The 19,080-nt window shown below is 42.3% G+C and overlaps 2 protein-coding genes across 2 annotated transcripts; both read right to left on the bottom strand.

Moving 5' to 3' along the window:
• On the bottom strand, positions 1 to 12,038 carry prdm11 (PR domain containing 11). The gene is made up of 7 exons (XM_084733598.1): positions 11,628 to 12,038; positions 10,060 to 10,130; positions 8,616 to 8,875; positions 8,457 to 8,524; positions 7,536 to 7,726; positions 5,454 to 5,963; positions 1 to 4,284 (listed from the first exon to the last, which is right to left on the bottom strand). Exons 2-7 carry the CDS (start codon positions 10,085 to 10,087, stop codon positions 2,123 to 2,125), a joined length of 3,219 nt encoding a protein of 1,072 aa, XP_084589724.1. The 5' UTR covers positions 10,088 to 10,130; positions 11,628 to 12,038; the 3' UTR covers positions 1 to 2,122.
• Positions 12,039 to 13,038: 1,000 nt separating this feature from the next.
• On the bottom strand, positions 13,039 to 18,581 carry LOC146317137 (uncharacterized). Its single transcript, XM_084733677.1, has 5 exons — positions 18,236 to 18,581; positions 17,358 to 17,579; positions 16,604 to 16,761; positions 16,091 to 16,367; positions 13,039 to 13,873 (listed from the first exon to the last, which is right to left on the bottom strand). Exons 1-5 carry the CDS (start codon positions 18,477 to 18,479, stop codon positions 13,503 to 13,505), a joined length of 1,272 nt encoding a protein of 423 aa, XP_084589803.1. The 5' UTR covers positions 18,480 to 18,581; the 3' UTR covers positions 13,039 to 13,502.
• Positions 18,582 to 19,080: the final 499 nt, after the last annotated feature.

Raw genomic sequence — 19,080 nt, 5'->3', positions numbered from 1 at the left:
TATTCCTTTAACTTGAGGACACAAAGAAATAAAAAATAAAATAAAATAAAGCAAAATCGAGCCTCTGCCTGCTGAGGTCATCCTGTCTCAGCTCACTGTCTCGCCACCGTTAAACATTTATTTCAGCCTTAAATACGGGTATCTTTACAATAATGAAAAAATATTACTTAAATGTGCACTAAAAGCAACAGTTTACTATCATCATGCAGTTTTTGAATTATTTTAAGCCTGAGCTTTGGCCAAGACTGAAGTTACCCTGCGAGAAACACCCAAACATGAAGCTGATGCATCAGTAAAAAAAAAAACAGAACATATTTCAGATAAATCATTTGCAGCAGTAAATATCTAAACAAATATGGCAAAATACAGTATGGCAGAGCAGGATAGCACCTTTTTCTTTCAGTTCTTGCATTCGATCGTTATGGCACAATCATCAGATTCAAGAGAAAAATACTCTCCTTAAAAACAGGCTCAAAAGCATTTACAATATATACAGTTTATACAATATATACAGTGTGTCTGCATTTCTAATAGAAATATAAAGCCTTTGTACATCCTCACACTCGAGCTTTTTCTTTTCCGTCAGGCACGACATGACTGAATATAAGCTGAAGCAGAGAGCGGCTCAATAGCACAGACATTTAGTTTGACACTAACTGATTGTTTCCAACGAATAACTGACTTTTATTCTGGCAACAAGTGCTTAATTATTCTATATAACAAGTGCAGAGCCACTCGGTGGCCCTCAGTTTGAAAGAAGTCAGTCAGTCAGAGGAGGAAGATTTCAGCACGATCTCCAGCTGAACATGGACGGATTATGAGACAGTGGACGGCTGGACGCACGTGGAAAAACCAAACAACGACCCAGCTGCGCAGATGTTTGTGGCTGCAGTGGTTGGTGGTTGTTTTGTGCCTCTTTGTTGTTGTCCTTTTTGTGTCTTTTTGCATCTCTGCAGTCGTTTTGCGCCTCTTTGTGGTTGTTTTCTGTCTCTGTCTTTGTTTTGTGTATCTTTGTTGTACTTTTTGTGTCTTTTTGTAGTCCTTTTGCATCTCTGCAGTTGTTTTGGGTTTCTTCGTGGTTGTCCTGCATCTCTGTCGTGTCCTTTTGTGTCTCTTTGTGGTTGTTTTGAATCTCTTTGGAGGCATTTTGTTTATCATTGTGGTCATTTTACATCTATCTGTGGTTGTTTTGTGTCTCTTTGTGGTTGCTTTGTCTGTCTGTCCTTGTTTTCTGTCTCTTTGCGGTCATTTTGGGTTGTTTTGTGTCTATGTAGCGGTTTTACGTCTCTTTGTAGACATTTAGCGTCTCTTTGCGGTCGTTTTGTGTCTCTCTGTGGTCATTTTATGTCTGCCTCCTCTGGTCTCTGTGTATCTTTGTCCTTGTTTTGCATCACTTTGTGTCCCTCATATTTGTGGTTGTGTTGTGTTTTTTTTAGTGACGTCTGCAGATGGGAGTCCAGGGGCCCCTGACACCCCGGTCTATAATCCATCCAGCTGATCGGGGACTTGGTTTAGAGACAGGTTTTACCTCGTGGTGTTGAAGAGTGGTTCTATGATTTTTGTTCGTCCTCACAGCCCTACCAGAAAAGTTCCCCTGTGACAGATGTGATGACTTTATGATGTGTAGTGTTTCAGTGTTTCACTGTAGATAAAACACTGCTGTGTGTAAATCAAGACATACACCAACTGTTTGTGTTCAGGCTTCGTCTTAATTTCTTTTTTAGTGTTTGAATTCGTACTAGTGTCATTCAGAGCAGCAGAAACAGATTTAGCTTTTTGTTGTATCCTAACTTAATGTAATTTTCAAATCTTTCCATGGACCCTCTGGTAACCGCAGACGTGGTTCCTGTGGCACAAACTTATGACCAGTTACCAACCAAATGCTGGTAAAATATGCTGGTGGACCAGCCAGAAGAAACAATGATGATTTATTGAGTGATTAATAAAGTTTGAACATTCACCAGCTGATGGACTAAGAAGTTAATTTTGCTCTCTCCCAACAAGGCGCTCTCATACTGTACAAGAGCGCCTTGTTGGGAATCATTGGCGTCGATGAGCAACGCTGCCTCACTTACTGTTGTAGTATTTTTATATCGTAGCACTAGACTGCTGGGTTTGCCTGTTAGATGTCAGGGTAGAACTCTGTGTTGACGTCAACGCTGTGCAAGACAGACTTTTGTTCAGCTGCTGACATCCTGTTCAACATCTCAGCTGACAGAGAGTAACTGCTGCCAGACTTCTCCTCAAACCAGCTGTCCAACGCTCGCTTCCCATCAAAGTTAGCGATGGGCGGTCCGTTAACTGCCACAGTCAGCAGGTCGTTCATCTGCTCCAGAGTCAGCCGGGAACGATTGTTCTTACACATCTTCTGTAGAGACCCTCGGCCTTTATCGCAGCAGGTCGTGGAACTGGGCAAGACCCTGACAACCTGCACGATCCGATTCAGCAGAGGAAAACGCTGCTTGTACTTGCAGATGTGACTGATGACCTCTTTGAAGCCATTCATACTGTAATAGTCTGCTTTCAGATCCTTCCATTCCACCACCAGACTGGACCTGGCCTCTGTCCTGGCCTGGGAGCACTCCTGACCCCCGGCAGGAATGGACTCCACGTGGTTGAATATTATCTGGATTTCTTCCTCCCCGTAAACTTGTAGCTCCTCCCTGTTTTGTGGCCAGGTGGACAAGTCCAGGACCTTGCAGGCTTTGACAAATGCACGGCTTTGCAGGTCCAGCCTCTGAGACAGGATGCCCTGGCTCCTGTTGCAGATCTTTTCTCGGATGGACTGAAACTTGGACTCTGCGACTCGCAGGTTCTTCAGAGCGACACCATTGAAACTTTCACGGAAATTTTCCTCAAACTCCTGCAGATACTCTCCGGGGCAGTCCACCAACTGGCCAATCTCCAGAATGGCCTCCTCTATCTTGGCTTCCACTTGTGAAACCAGCAGGTACTCTCCCTGGAAAGTGAAGGCTAATCGTGAGAGAACCGCTATGATGTCCAGAAGGAAGTAGATGAGTTTGACTGACTGATAATCCATGAGGAACTGGAGGAGGGTAAGGGCGATGGCTGCAGCATCAGCCCTCTGCGTCTGGCTGCTGATCTCTTTAAGATGGGTGACTACCTCCAGGTAATCTTTGATGAGCGCGTTAAGGACGTTTGGTTCTCCTATGATCCATCGAATGGCTCTAATGTCTCCGAGGAACTCCGTCTCCTCTGACAGAGTCGGAGCAGTGGATCGCAGTTCAGCCATCATGCGAGGCGAGTAGCGGTAGAAACTGAGGAGCTGCTTGAGGTTGTTTTCCAGATCCTCCAGGCAGGAGAGCTCCTTCCCACTGATGGCGTCCAGCACCTCCAGATGTGGCCGATGGATCATGATGGGAAGACAGAGGATCCAAGGAAAAGTCTTTTGCACAGCTATGTACAGGTTGGCTCTCATTCCTGAAGAGATGTTGGTGCCGTCGACCCCAAGACCCACGACCATCAAGTCCTGAAACCTGAGGCCTAAGACACCGAAGGCACGATCCATAGCCTGGAGATATCCGTCCACACTGGCCATGCTCAGTCTCTGCAAGGACAGGAACTCTGTGTTCGGACAGCCCTCATTGGAAATGAACTGGACGTAGACCGCCACCATGTCTGAGAAAAGGTCATCATTTTGAGCGTCCATTATGACACTTAGGAAGGGAGACAGACGCATCTTCTCAGCCAGGTCTTCTTTTAGAGCCAGGGCGATGTGGTGGATGAGGATCTGACAGTCTCCTTCATTCATGTACTGGTCCACCACTTTGAGCTCACACTTCTTCAGAAGCTCCGCCAGTGGACGGAGGTCGGAGAAGGGCCGTCCCTCCAGGGCCAAGTGGTACGCCGCGTTGAACAGCAGCATCATGTTCTTGCACATCTCCTCTGTCTTTTCTGGGTGCATGCGCAGCTTATAGAGCTGCAGACACTTCTTATGGAGGTTGCTCTGGCTGTGGAGCTTGATGGTGTGGATCTTAAACTGCTTGGAGCCGATGATAAAGGCGGAGGTTCGAGATGACTGGACGGTGTACTGGCGGCAGACGTGGCACCACATCTCGTTGAGGGTTGGCGAGTAGCGAAGGAACCAGAACTTTCTCAGCCACTCCTGCTTGAAACGGCGAATCCGTCGGCCTCCCGCAGAGGAGAGCTTTGAGGGGTCTTCTGGAGAAATCACAAGATCTGCCGCAATCGACTCATCGGCCGAGTCCACGTCCTGGTCGTCTTCATCCAGACCCACCTGGGTGGGAGTCAAAGGCTCCATCCCTGCAAAGAAAAACACACTCAAACTTCTGCAACCAGCTTAAAGTATTTCCTACTTAAAATAAACAATAGATTATCATATATTCAAAACATGCAATGTACAGAACCAGGTAAAGGTTGTTTTCATAGGTGATGTGATGTCATTGGTCCGACACTGAAATATCTCAACCAACCACTGGATGGGTCAGGGCTGCCCTCGACTAAAGATCTTCCTGGATGACTTGGTCAAGTTTGTCTTCACTCAAACATAGTGGGCTACTTTAGCTCTGTTACCTTGTGAGGCAGCTGAATTTGCGAGAACACGCGAGAATCCATCTTGACAGACTACAAGTGATCCGTTTGTGTCTGCACCAAAAGTGGTGCAGCCAATCAGGATCATGGAAGGAACTACTGGATTCAGGTGCGCCGACAGCGAGAAGCGTCCATCGAAACGACTCGTCTCGCACAGTGACTGTGCATGTTCAGTTCTGTTTGGCTGCAAATAGTCTGCAATAAATTTGTTTAATCATGGTGTTTTTCTGCATTAAGGATTATTGAATGAAAATAAAAATAAATGTACCCCCCCAAACAGCTCATGAGGATTAAATCAGAGTGTCTCCTCCTCGCCACAGTAACAGCCGCCATCTGTGCACAGCTGGACAGATTAGCAACTTCCTTTCAAATACAGACACAGTCACCGCTAATTATTTTCAGGCTTAGTAAATCAGGTTAAAAATGCCCCATATTGCATTTAATTAAGACAAATGTACTAAAGGGACAGTGCTTGCTGTCTTGCACCTCTGAAAGACGCAATCCTTCAATCTTTCAATCGATCAGTTTGCACTTTTGTTTGCAGGTGATATCAAATTTTCACACATTTTTAAATGTGCAAACCTTCAGTAAATCAGACCCTTACGTTGGTAAAAGGGAGAAATTTAGATTCAGATGTATGCTTGCATCTTTCTGTTTAAAACGGGAAAACATTTTTAAGAATATTTCCTCTCTTGATCCTGTGCGAGTTTATTTTGTTTACTGGACGTAGTGAACATACGTAATGCAGCAAACTCAGTTCTCTTAGCCGAGACTCGGGAAGACAAGAGGAAAACGAATATTTTGGTCTGTTGATGGTTCAAGTTGGAAAACTTAAACATATCGTCCAACCCTTGAGTAACCTTTTTTTTTTCAGAACATACCTTGAAAATCTTCGATGGGGCCTTGCTCCGGGTGGGGCAGGGCCTGATCGTGTTGGGGGAGGGTCTGCTCGGACATGGTTGGACCGACCACAGCCGCCTGTTCTCCTCTGAGGTGGGACAGCTCCTCCTCCAGCTCCACGATCCTCCTCCTCAGTTTGACACAGTTGGGGCAGAAAGAGGTGGAGGGTTCCTCGCCGCTCTGGTTCTCCTCCTCTTTCTCTTCCACCTTCAGGTTGGGAACGTTAAAGCTGCTCTCACAGGAACTGAACCCCGACGCGAGCGCGGCTTTTTTACACTCGCTGGGGAGGGAAGACTTGCTGGAGTCTTCCAGAGAGGCCTCCAGGACGTCTTTGAAGATGAGGTCGATTTTCTTCCTCTTGGCGGGAGGCTGCCCGTCCGGCTCTTCGCTGGGTTGTTTACAGGCGCTGGGTTTGCCCTGCAGAGCTGACTGCAGGCACGGAGATTTAAAGTCCTTCTGAATGTTGGGCAGGACTGTCGGCTTCCCGGTATCTGGAATTAAACAATTTTCTTAGCTATATCAAGCAAAAATGGCATAAAGGACATCAACACACTGAGCTCATGTTTGTGGTGGTAACTGAACAAATTAAATACTTTATACACGGTTCCTGTACCTTTAACAAAATCAAATTCAAGCACTTTTCAAGCACTTTCAAGGTGCATTTTCAAGCTTTCCCAGCACCTTCCAGCCTTGGTAGATTACATATACATACAACATATATGTTCAAAATGATTAGACCCTATTTCATTTTTTGATCACATTAAGTCAGATGTTATTGTGTGTTATTACACAGCTTTGTTAAACACCTGACTCTGATCTGGTCTTCTTTCTGTACATCAGACTGTTGCTATGGACACAGTTCTGATCACAGACTTTAGAGGAACAATAAAATCCTTTTTTAATCAACAAAATCCTTTTCAAATCAATATTTTTGGTACATAACTGTATGATAAGCAGGAAAATGTACAGTGAGAAGGTAATTATTGTGAAATAATCACTGCCAATGTTTATTTCACAATAATGAACTGCTCACTGTACATTATCCTTCACATAAACAACCTAAAACTATTCAGTCAGAAAGTGATTTATTGCACTTTCAAGCACTTTATCTAAAATCGAAACACTGTTCAAACCATTTTCACGGATTGTGGATTTTATTTTCTAAAAGGTTTTAGTGTGTCTAGAATTTTCTTCCTTTTCTTCAATTAAAACATTAATATTGTTATTATTGTTAATTTTTGAGTTCATTATCATTATTATTATTATTATTATTATTATTATTATTATCATTAGTAGTAGTAGTAGTAGTATTACATATTGTTTTGTCATTTTATAACTTAAATACAATATTTTCTGTGTTTATTCAGCTCAGCAACTACAAATAAAGGCTATTTTCATAGATTAAAATACACCAATGTGACACCTTAACATGTTTATCTGATTTTCAATATAGCGCCCCCTGGAGAAAAATGGTTATTTGTCACCATAGACACAAAACTCAGGATGAAAATTTCATATGTTCCTTTGAAAAAACAGAAAAGGAGGAACTGTGTGAAACCAAACAGAATCCTACTGATATGACTTTACTTGTAACAGAGTATTTGTACGGCGTGGTGTTACTTTAACTTCAATAAATGATATGAATATTTCCTCCATCTGTTTCCTGTTTTTCCCTCTGAAGGACACGACAGCTGTCAGTGTGACAGCAGCACCACCTGCTGGAGAGCTGAGTGTAGGGCTCACAGAGTGACGTATTAAATTAGAAATAAAACAAGAAAAACACAAGAAGAAGAAAGAGATTTATCTTGTACCACTGGTGGAAAGTAACTAAATACATTTTATACTCTTACTTAAGTAAACGATCTGAGTATTTGTTCCATCACAGACTTGTTCTGACTAAATCAGATTTACTAACAGCTGTGATGAATCACAACACAGTGAGGAGGAACAGAGAACCCGTTTAAAATCAGAGCGATTCAAGTAGTTAAATTACTTCTTCTATGGTTCCAAACTGTCAGACCTGATCGGTGGTAAAATGATCAGACCCTGTCTGTCCAGCTCACCTGTGTCGTCCAGGTTGCGGTCGATGCTCTCCTGAGAGACGCTGTGAAGTCGTCGGATGTAGTCGTCGCTGTACCACACCCTCAGCTTCTCTCCGGCCACCAGCGTGCGACTCGCTCTGAAGTAAATGTTTTTCTGGTGCTGAAACGCCGTCAAGTTCCTGTCGCTCTCCTCCGAGGACGTCCGGACGAACCTGCGGGTCACAAACATCAGAAGGGATTCAGCATCAATCTACAAAAACTTTTAACACAATGTCGTCTTATTTACTCCATATTTTGGAGGAGTGGAAAAATTACTGCCAGATTGATCACTCATTGTAACAGGGTTAATTTTTCACTATTTTCTGATTTATTATTGTCCAAACAACTAATTAATTTGTTGAAAAGTTATTATGTAACACAGGTGGAGTGCATGGAGCTACGCCAACTGACAATATTGTTATCAACATTTTTGTGCCCTAAATCAAACCCTGCTTTAAGGTCTTTTTTTTTTACCTTAAACAGGGTCATTATTTACTAAATGAACGTCATGGTGGGTTGAAGAGGACTTGAAAGTAGAGACTGAGACCATAAAGTCATCAGGAAACACATTTTCTCAAAAAGTTACAGACAATCAGACCTTTTTTTATAGCAGCCAGCAGAGTCGCCCCCTGCTGGCCAGAAGACAGAGTGCAGGTTTGAGGCACTTCTGCCTCGGCTTTACTTAAAAACATCACAGATAAAACATTGCAACATGAATCCCAATTTTATAGAAAAGCTGCAGTGAAATTATTTGGTATAAGGAACACGTTTTTTTTAAATGCCAATTAATTGATCTTCAATGTTTACAATGATCGATTAAGGAAAGTGCTTAAAAGTTGCAGCCCTCGTGCAGAAACAGGCAGAGACTGACAGAAATATCAAATGAAAAATAAAAAGTGTCACCTCATCCAGTTGGCTTTGGTCTCATCGCTGCCATCGATGGATTGATATGTGTTGTTAAAATCAGCGATCTGGAACAGAAAAAGTCAGAGAACTGGTTCAGAACTGGTCTGGTTCAGATATGGAGCAGGTCTGAACTGGTTCTAAACTGGTCAGACTTACTATCCAGGAAAAGAAGCCAGAGGATTTGTCCCTGGGGACCAGCTCTCCCTCATACGGACCGAACACCGCCCCCCTGGGGATGTTTGGATCCACGCAGCGAACATCCACCTCGTCTCCCTCGGTGAAGACCTCGAGGCCCGACGGGACAGTGAGCGCCGCCCTGTTGGCCGACCCCGGGGCCACAGGGGTATCTTGGACGAACAGCGGGGGCCCGTGGGACGGACACTCCTTCTGGAAATAGTCCTGGCACTCCTCGCAGACTGGAGGACAGATATCTGATCTTTACCAACTGTGAGGCCCCGCCCCCACGTCAGCTATTACAGAGTCACTATCTAACAGCTAACGTTAGCATGCTAACATGCTAAACTAAGATGGTGAACATGTAGAGCATTATATCTGCTAAATGTTAGCATGTTAGCATTTAGCTTGCAGCACCACTGTGTCTCAGAACAGACGGTTTATAAAGATGGACGACACCTTTACAACGAATGTCTGAAGGAGGAACTGAGGAACACAAGAGTCCAGCTGATATATTGATCGACAGTGTTACACACTCCCTTAAAAATAAGCCTGATAACTAGAACAGGGTTCTTCGGCTTGTCCCAATAGCAGAACCATTTCAAAGAGTTCTACATAGAACCCAAAATAAGGGGTTATACTCAGAACTATCTATAAAAGGTTTCACCTGGAACCCCCTGTGAGAGGTTCTACAGAGAACCCTATTATGGTGCAATGGTTCCACCTAGAACCCTCTCTGGAGGTTCTATCCAGAACCGTTCTACCTTTCTAATGGCGCTGACAAGAATCCAACCAGGAGTTCTACCGAGAACCTTTTAATATTCCGAGGGTTTAATCTAGAACCAAACTGGGGGTTCTACCGAGATCCTTTTTATATTTCAAGGATTTTATCTACAACACATCCATAGGGTTCTACTGAGAACCATTTCACATTATGGTACAAAGAACTCCTTGAAAGAGGAGAGAACTCTTTCTTCTAAAAAAGGTTCTTTGGATGAAAATGGTTCTGGAACCCTTAGTCTTACAAAGAACCCCTGACAAACACTTCCTTCCAAAAAGAGTTCTCCAGAAGCAAAAGCAGTTCTGGGCAGGACCACAGCCCTTCAGGAAGAACCCTTCTGGAACCCTTGTAGCCTGTGGAACATATAAAAAACTACGTTTCACATGTTTATTTGATAGAAGATCAATTAAATTTTACATCAGCGATGAGATTCTTAACGACCCAGTAATCAATCATTGATTAACTGTTATCATCCCTAAAAGGATACTAGACAGGCTCAGGAACACTTTGGAGAACCGTCATCAGTAAAAACAGCTCTGGCTTCATGTCGTCCATCTTTATAAACAGATTCAGAGCAGAAGAAGAAGAAGAAGAAGAAGAAGAAGAAGAAGAAGAAGAAGAAGAAGAAGAAGAAGAAGAACTCACACCAGAGGTCCAACGACTGCTCGCTCATGTTGGAACCATGTTGGTAGAACCTCAGCAGGTCGTCACCATGTCTGTAAAACAACAACACGCAGTCTGTTAGCACAAAGGTGGACAGGAACATGACGTATGTTCCTACACACTTATTTTATGGACCCAACAACAAAATTATTGACAGATTGATCATTGGTTGAAAAACAGGTTCAAACATGTGAAACAGGTGGATCCACAGATGGTGACAGGATTATTTTTTCAATATTTTCTGATATTTTATGGACCAAAGGACTAATCAGTTCGTAGAAACATTATTATACAACACGTGAAAACAGGTGTAGCACACAGGTGTACATACATGCACTCACACACTTTTCTGTTGCGGCATATTGCCTTTTATAATTACAATTTTTTTTATTTTATTTAGTAGTTTCAAATGCTCAGAAACATTTCGAAACCATTGAAATAATTTGATCTTACTTGGAACATCACAAGTGTACTGTAATATCATAATAAATGTAAATAAATAATGATAATAATAACAGTGAAAGGATTTGATCATATCTGTCATTTTTCTGCTTTTTAAACCTAAAGCGATCAGATAAAACTGAAGTTCCTGCCTTTTGTTTTGTATGACCTCATATTTTTTGGTTCGCTCTGCAAAGGCAGAAAACAGGAACTTCCAAATAAGGTCAAAGGTCAAATCAGAGGTCAGGATTAGTATGTAGAAACAATAACCTGATATAAAGATATAAAAATGACATACAATTATTTTGGCTCAACAGGAAAACTTTAAAGTTATTTTTGTCTGGGAAGTTCCTGCCCTTTTCCCTTGTAGGGCCTTTTAGGGATTACTGGGGGGAAAAAATGTGTTTATGTAAATGTTCTATACTCCATATTATACTGTGCATGAATATTGATATCAGAATTTTTTTTTACACCCTAACATCTGTGTCGTCCTCAAACATCCAATATCTGTCGCCTGAGTTTCTCATATTGTTTTTGAATTTTTCTCTTTAAGGTTATTTCATAGTGTCTTCATGCTGACATGTGTTCTGTGTATTCTTCACCTGAATTAATAAAGAAAAAGTTTATTTTCAGGAGTTAATAGAGATATGACCCCTTCACACACACACACACACACACACACACACACACACACACACACACACACACACAGTATTAATAGATAATAACTAGTTATTGCAGGTGGTTATAACGTTTCCTCTGCAGACTTTATGCTGTTTAATGTGTGTATATGAATATTGAGTGTTTAAGTGTGTGCAGCTCAGCAGGAGGCTGCAGGACTCTTCCTCCTCCTCCTCCTCCTCCTCCTCCTCCTCCTCCTCACAACACAAACACTTGACAAACACTGAAAAACTAAACTTGTCTTTAACTTTCAGTGTCCGTGTCGTTACATAATCCGTTAAATTAGCGGATTTGAGGATAATTAGCGGCGGAGTTTTAATCTGCGCCATTCTTTCTCTGCTCGGCTCCTTTCTGCAGACTGCTGGCAATCTGCCTGCTGTTTTCGGAAGCCATTTTCGTGGCCACAGTGGCTACTGACACAGACCCACCTTGTGCAGACACGCAGCGGGGACACGGAGCCTCTCTCCCGGCTGAAGGGACTCTCCGGCCCCCCCGGCCGCCGAGCACCGACCCCCGGCCGCTGGCTCCGCGGCTGCCCACCGATGCAAAGTTTCCCGTTAATTTCTGCAGCGACTCAGTCGCCTCCTGAGCTCCGAGCTGTGACCACCATTTTTATTTATCACAGGAAATGACATGGAAGACGGAAGAAAGAGAGTGCGCAAAAATTAAAGTTAAACAGAGAAAATGAGAGCCGAGTTTAACCTTCTGATCTGGAAACTTTCACTGTTTCTGTGGTGAGAAAAACATTTAACACGTACAAAACAAAAATATACATGAAAGCCTCCATGTGATATACATGTAATGTCATATACAATAAATCCAACCCTGCATTCAAGATATAAAATCATCATAATATCTTATTTTGCTGTTTAATCTGGAGCTGGGCTGCAACAACAGGGACTGATTTTTAAAATCATAGTTTAAATAATGCTGCACCAAACTTTTAAACCAGTTTAAATTTAAAAATTACTCTTATACTGTGATCCGGTATTAACTTTACACCTGTGAAGGTTTAAATTTTAAAATGGTTTTTGCTTTTTTTTAGATGGACTCAGCAAAATAAAGAAGTTTCCGTTACTTCAGCCATGAACTTTTAGCCTGATATCGAAAAAAAAAAAAGTTTTGTTAACTTTTTTTAGCTGTTGGCTAGCAACAACACAACTTTTACGTTTTTAGCTAATGTGACATAGTAAACAATGCACGATTTTGTTAACATTTTAGCCTATGTTAGCTAGCAAGCTAACATTTTATTAAGAAATACAGCCAAACGTTTTTCCACCCTTTCATGCTTCCTTGGTTCTGACAGCATTTAAAATGATTTTTAATTGTTTCTTAATAAAAGCTAAACAGCTGACCTTTAGGAGATGGACTGAGCAAAATAATTCTCTGCTGATCCATCACACGTACACCAACTACGCTAACCAAGTGTTTAGCTAGCTAACAACCATTTAATATTTCTTCTTTTAGCTAGCTAGCAAACAATGCAACATTTTGTTGAGGCTAACATTAGTTATTAAAAGCCACAATATTTAGTTACATTTTAAGCTAATGTCAGTTATTAAACAATGCAGTGTTTAGTTAACTTCTTTTAAGCTGACGTTATTTTAAAGTTGTTAACTCTTAAGCTTACAGTAGCTAACAAACAATATACTGTTTTAAGAGAAAGAAATGTCCTCTGTCATACTTACTCTGTCCTGACAGCACTCACATTTCATTGTTCGTAGCGTCTTGGTTGTCACAGGATCTGCTGGCCAATCCGTGTCTGGAGTCCGTCTACCTGTCCACATTTAACAGCTGTTTGAAAAAACAGTTTAGACTGATTTCACCATTTACACTAAATTTATGAAAAAGGACATTTTATTGAATTTTTACAAAATACAGCAAACAGTAACCGATACAGGCTGCTTCCCCAGAATCCCTTAAAAAAATAAATAAATCACACATTTTTGTGAAAAGTTGAGTGAAGAGAAACTTGATAAACTCTGTGAAAAGCTGCAGCAGGTTATTTCTGTCTTGGTGTGAAAACCTGTCTGTCCCAACATGCTGGTAAAGTCATTTTTGTCTTGACACTGCTTCTTGAGATGGTTCCATTCAAGTTCCTTCTCAAAAACCAGCCTGCATCTCCTCCAGTTTTGCGTGGAACCACTGTAATCAAGGATGTCATCAACAGAGGGCGCTGAACTTGTACAATATGACACGCCCACTTTGGTTTCCAAGGCGAATGTGCAACTCTTTGGTTCCTGGTGGAAATGCTCTGAACGGTTCCACCGATCAGGTCTGGTTCCATGTTGGTGGAAAAGGCCTCAGAGCTTCAGGTCGCACACTCTCAGCAGGTGGCGCTCCACGCTGTCTTTGTGGTAGTTGCTGTAGCTGTGTTTCCTGATGGTTTGGAGCTTAAACATCCTGGAGCCTTTGATGAGCGCCAGGTTGTGGTGGGACTTGTCTGCGTAGCTGCGGCACACGTGGCACCACATCTCATCCAGCTCCTTACTATATCGAAGGAACCAGAACATTTTCAGCCATCCCTTCTGGAAGCGAGGACGCCGGCGAGACTTGCTCTTGGCTGAGCCGTCCTGAGAACCTGCAGGGCTGACGGGATCTGGCTCCTCGCTCGAGTACACGTCCTCGTCACTTACGGGGGCGACCAGCTGAGGAGATGAGACGGGCGCCATCCCTGTGAAGACAGACGGACACATTTAATGACAATGGGACCATAAAACATGTAGCTGCCATCAGAGTTACACCGTTTAAGTTTATTTATGTTTTTTAATGACCTACTGTAAATACAAACCAAGAGAAAAAAAAACTAAAACTACTAAAACTTAACTTTACTAAAACTGACTCAGTGATGAGCTGATCCGTCCTTTCTTGTAACAATTTTCTCACCGTTCGTATTAATTTTCATCAACAATGATGATGAGAGGAAAATTAATTCTGCCCAAATGCATTTATGATGGAGGCCAACGTCCTACAGCCTCTTGATTTCCTGATGAGAGGAAACAATAACATGATATGGCCTGTTAACTCATTTATTTGTCATTTATTAAAGATTTAACGTGTGTATTCAGTAACGTGTTAAGATAATAAGGTGATGCAAAAAAAGAAAAAACAGTAAAAAGTGTTGGGACTGTTTGTTTATACACAAATAAACTCAGACCCACATATAAGTGAGACATAAACTCACTTCACTGCTTTGTATTTATATTGATCAGCTTTATATTAGTGTACCTTCATGTTTTACAGCTAAAAAAACAGTCATGATTGTGAAGTTTCATATCTGTCAGTATAGATCATTATTGATCGTGCAGGTTGTAAGAGACTAAGGTGGTAAAATGAGTAAAAATCACAATATTTTTGACCAAATACTGTGACGATAATGTACAGATGACTTTCTCCAAATATCATGATGCTTTTACAAAATATTAACCCAGAGAGATATTTTGATAAATATATGACTACATGTTTGAAGGCAGATAACAGAACAGTTTGATCAGTTCAAAGTAAAGTGATGCAGCTTTAAAAACCAGGAAAAGATGATGCAACATCCAAACTCGATATCTAATCTTATATCACGATATCATATAATATTGATCTGTTGCCCAGCCTGTTGTCCTTTTTAAAACGTGTATCATGTGAGAGAATGATGATCTGTATCTGCAGGGAGAGAAACTGTGATTCATATTTTAGTGAGGATCATGAAGACCTTCAGGCGGCGGCGGCGGCGGCCTGTAACCTGCAGCTCTTCAGCTCCTCTCCACTGACTCCATGTGACTTTGACAAATAATATGTAAATGTGAGCTGCTTCATTAACATTTGAATTTTCATTTTTGATTCCTGTAGGTCTGAAGTAGGGACGATAAGAATTTGGTCGATCAAGTTAAATTTAATCGATCTTCTATCAAATAAAGATCTGAAATATAACAGATTATTTTATCTTTTGTTTTTGTGTTTCAGAGGCTGTCAGACAACCAACAACATGAAAATAAAGCTTTGAATGAGGAGGGAAAAATGCATTTGGAATTGTTTGATATAAGTTTTTATGTTTTTCTGACAACAATTAATCGATTAATTGATCATTAATGTTGCAAGTGATTCTTACATTCTGCAAGTGTAGACATGTGTAGCCTAAGTTCAATATTTTGTTGACTAAAATGAGCGTACAGCTGCAGCCTGACATCTTTTCCTGGATATTCTGAAGGTGGCGAGTCTCGACTCTCAACAAGTGAGCTACAGAGCTGAATCCCAAAAATAAAAGAACAAGAGAATTTAAAAGTTGCAGCTCCAGACAGATTATTTATTTAATTATTTGTTTTGGCCTAAAATGTCTCTTTTCTCCATAAAGGTTTCAGACCTCTGGGCTACGTAGTTAAAAAGTTTCCTTTTTGTCTGTTTTTATGATCGTGAGTCTTTTATTTTGAAAATTAGATGTATTCTCTATGCCAGGCTGTATTCCAGCTCGCTCCTCTCCTGATATTTTCACATCTAACTGTGAATTAAGAGTTTATTTAGACCAAACCAGAGGTGGTGATTGTTGGAACAGCATAAAGACGAACCGAGACGGTTTTGGTGAGTTTAATTTTGTTTCTGTCCTGTTTGAATCGTCTGTTTCTAGTGAAACAAAAAGGATCTCACTCTTTAGTAAAAAGCTCCGATCCTTTCATAATGGTGTCAGACTCTTAGAGCAACAATCTCAGCCTGTTGGTGGTGAAACAAATGTTTTTAGTGGACGTATATTTACGGTTCCATTACAGCCTGTGTCACAGCTGACGGCTGCAGCGCTCTCCATCAACACCAGACCAAAAACTGTTGTTCCCATTAGGAAAAACAAAACAAAACATGGAAATAGGTCAAAAAAATACAGGAATGACCCTTAAACCTTCCTGAAACTTACACTCAGGCTCTTCCTCCTCTACGTGGACCGTCTCAGGGCTCTGCACGTCCTCGTCTGATTGGAGCGGAGTCTTGCTGAAGACAGCCGAGGCCTCTGTGTCCTTCTGTCCTCCCGTGAGAAGTGACAGCTTCTCCCGCAGCTCCACAACTGTCCTCTGGAGTCTGACGCAGTCCAGACAGGATGAAGACAAAGACGAGGTGGAGGGCTGTCGGGCTGACAGGGCCCTGGACCTGCTGGAGGCCTCCAGAGAAGCATCCAGAGATTCTCTGAAGAAGTCCTGAAACAAATATTTAACCTGTCACTTCATCAGAACAACTTTTAACTAACAATTATTTTCTCCGTTAATTAATCCTGTCACGATCTTTACACTTGAAAAACAGCACAAGTACAAGATTGTGACAGAAGTATTTAATTGATTAATCAAGGAAATAACCGACTTTTAGCCAGATGTTTAATGACGACAGTCTAGATAAAAAAAAGAGAAATAATCTGTAAGATGTAAGTGTTTGTTACTCTGAAGCTGAGCTCTGTCCTCTTCTCAGCAGCTTCAGCAGCTGGTTGTTCCTGAGGTTCGTCTCCAGGCGGCCTGCTGATGACAGTTTGACGCTGCAGGACGGACTTCAGCACAGACTGAATGTCCCTCCAGGGACGGACAGCTGACCTCGGTGGACCTGCGACACAACAGGAGGTTTAGTTCAGAGATTCTCAAAGGGAGTCCCTGCGCTTCCTTTTCCCACGTTAATGAGTGTATTTCTGTCATCTATCATGTAAATATACCTGCTGTATTTCACCATCTGACCAGTGTTAGCTGAGATGTAAGCTAGCTTTAGCCTCAGCCTGTTAGCATTAATGTTATATCATGTACGCAGCTGTTAGCTAACTTTACATAAAGACTTTCACAGGGTTCTTGTTTTAAAACAGATGAAAACAGTAAAACATCAGCTGGAGACTCTCAGCTGATTCAAGTCAAGTTAGCGTTAGCATTAGCTTACATCAGTCAGCTACACTCATGAAATCTGCTTGTGAGTCTTTATTTTAGTGACAAAATCCACCGTCGTCAGCTGGAAATGAGAAGTTTGATGTTGAATCTGCCGCCGTTATCACTGTAAACTGTATAACTGCAGCGTGAGAATGGAAAGTTTGGCAGGCATAGCAACAGTAACTAAGGAGGATCAATTAAAGAAATCTGTTCACCCACAGAGCCCCTCTGTCTCCTCTCTTCCAATCAACACCTGGTCTGTTGTTTCTGTGTGTGTTTCTGTCTCACCTCCTCCTGCTGCCTCTGGTTCTCTTGGAGGATCTTTGGACATGTTAGAACGTCTCGTCTCTGATGTCTGTCTTTGTTTCTCCCTACGTTTCTCTTTCTGCGTCTTTGACTTCTCGGACAGGAGGAGACGCTCGCCGCGCCTGCTCCTTCCGTCACCGTGACCCATGTGCAGCGACGGGACCCAGTCTGGATCAGATTCCAGCATTTCATAAGCTGGTTTACCTGCAAACACACACGGTGTTTTAATATCACACACTGACCGGATCAACATCAGATTAATCGTTTAATCACTTCATGTCTCGTTTTGTCTGACTAACGCTCCAAAACTCAAAAGCCACCAAAGTATCCAGAACTGTTAGTCCAGGGAACAACTTTTCATGAAACTAAAAGGTTCCTTTGGTCCACCGTTGTCTGTTTCCACCCATGAACTTCAGGCAGGTTACTTCACAGACGTAAAGAAGTGACGGCTGTGTATCAGGTTCTCAGGACTCAACAATAAGGTTCCCCCAGGCAGGAAGACCTGACAACTCTCTCGTCAAACCAGGCAAGTGGTAAAAAAGAAAAAACATTTTATTTATTGATTAAAAAGTAGCAGCAGAGTACAAAAATAAATGTACTCAGTTACTTTCCTCCCCTGGATGTACCTAATAAACTAGACATGCAGCAGAGCATAAAAGTAAATGTACGTAGTTACTTTTCACCCCCAAATGTACCTAATAGAGAGGGTAGTAATCCAGCAGGGTAGGAAAGTAAATGTACTCAGTTACTTTCCTCTCCTGGGGGTAACTAATAGAGAGGGCAGTAATCCAGCAGGGTAGGAAAGTAAATGTACTCAGTTACTTTCCTCCCCTGGGTGTAACTGTTGTGTTGACACTGACCGGAGTGAAAATGGCGGGAACACACTCTCATGGAGCTGGGGATGTTGTTGAAGGTGATGTTACTCCGGCCGACCGCGGCCACCCAGGCTGACCTCCTCCTGCTGGTCAGTTCGGAGATCTGACCGCCTTCGTTCCTCCTCCAGGCGGGGAAACAGTGGAACGTCAGCCCGTTCGGGATCTTCCGGCCATGGTGGTCGTGAGACCTGCGGCGGCAGTTCTTCACGCAGCAGTGTCTGCCCCCCATTCCCGTAGAGAGACGAGTAACACGGGGTAACAACTGCGGACACACGATAACAAACAACCGCCAGTAGTTATGGCTGATCCCCCACAACACACCGCGGCGTGACGTCACACAACGTTTACAAACACAAACGAAGCAGGGTCGTGTCTAGAACAGAAGGGAACCCCGGACCCGGGCAAGATCTCGCGAGAGTGGTCATTTTAACCCAAACCATCATCCTTTAGTAACCGTAACAAGGAGTTTCTGTCCCGAATCAGACCCAGACCTTAACCACATAACCTGAGCGCTGAGAAAAAAGAAGCGTAAAAATTTCGCAGAATATTTTCGCGAAACAAGGGATCCCCTCTACACATGACCGCTGGCACCCTTCTCTGTGGTCGTGGATAGAAGGGAACCTCTCGCGATATTAATTGTTCACATTCGTGAACTAATTAAGTTTTATAATGTGACTCTCGCTGTGGTTGAGGTCCAGAATGGTTTATGAACAGGGAACACCTGCTTAGGGTTTATACACGCTCAAAGCGTATTATTAAGATCTAACTGCTACAAAGATCTTTTTTGAAATTGAAAATTAGACCAAATAGAACATTAAAGCCATTTTGTA

Source organism: Lutjanus erythropterus, chromosome 13 (genome assembly GCF_056507025.1).
Source record: "Lutjanus erythropterus isolate fLutEry1 chromosome 13, fLutEry1.hap2, whole genome shotgun sequence".
NCBI lineage: Eukaryota > Metazoa > Chordata > Actinopteri > Lutjaniformes > Lutjanidae > Lutjanus > Lutjanus erythropterus.
The sequence above is the reverse complement of the archived record's forward strand: the minus strand, read 5'-3'. Positions and strand labels throughout refer to the sequence as shown.

Coding starts and splice junctions, on each gene's coding strand:
- prdm11 (XM_084733598.1), bottom strand. CDS start 10,087: ATGAGCGAGCAGTCGTTGGACCTCTGGT. Junction 8,525..8,615: donor CTGGCTTCTTTTCCTGGATA/GTAAGTCTGACC, acceptor TTTCTGTTCCAG/ATCGCTGATTTTAACAACAC. Junction 5,964..7,535: donor CCGCAACCTGGACGACACAG/GTGAGCTGGACA, acceptor GTTTAATTCCAG/ATACCGGGAAGCCGACAGTC.
- LOC146317137 (XM_084733677.1), bottom strand. CDS start 18,479: ATGGGGGGCAGACACTGCTGCGTGAAGAACTGCCGCCGCAGGTCTCAC. Junction 17,580..18,235: donor TTCCCGCCATTTTCACTCCG/GTCAGTGTCAAC, acceptor GTGTGTTTGCAG/GTAAACCAGCTTATGAAATG. Junction 13,874..16,090: donor AGAGGAGGAAGAGCCTGAGT/GTAAGTTTCAGG, acceptor CTGTCTTCACAG/GGATGGCGCCCGTCTCATCT.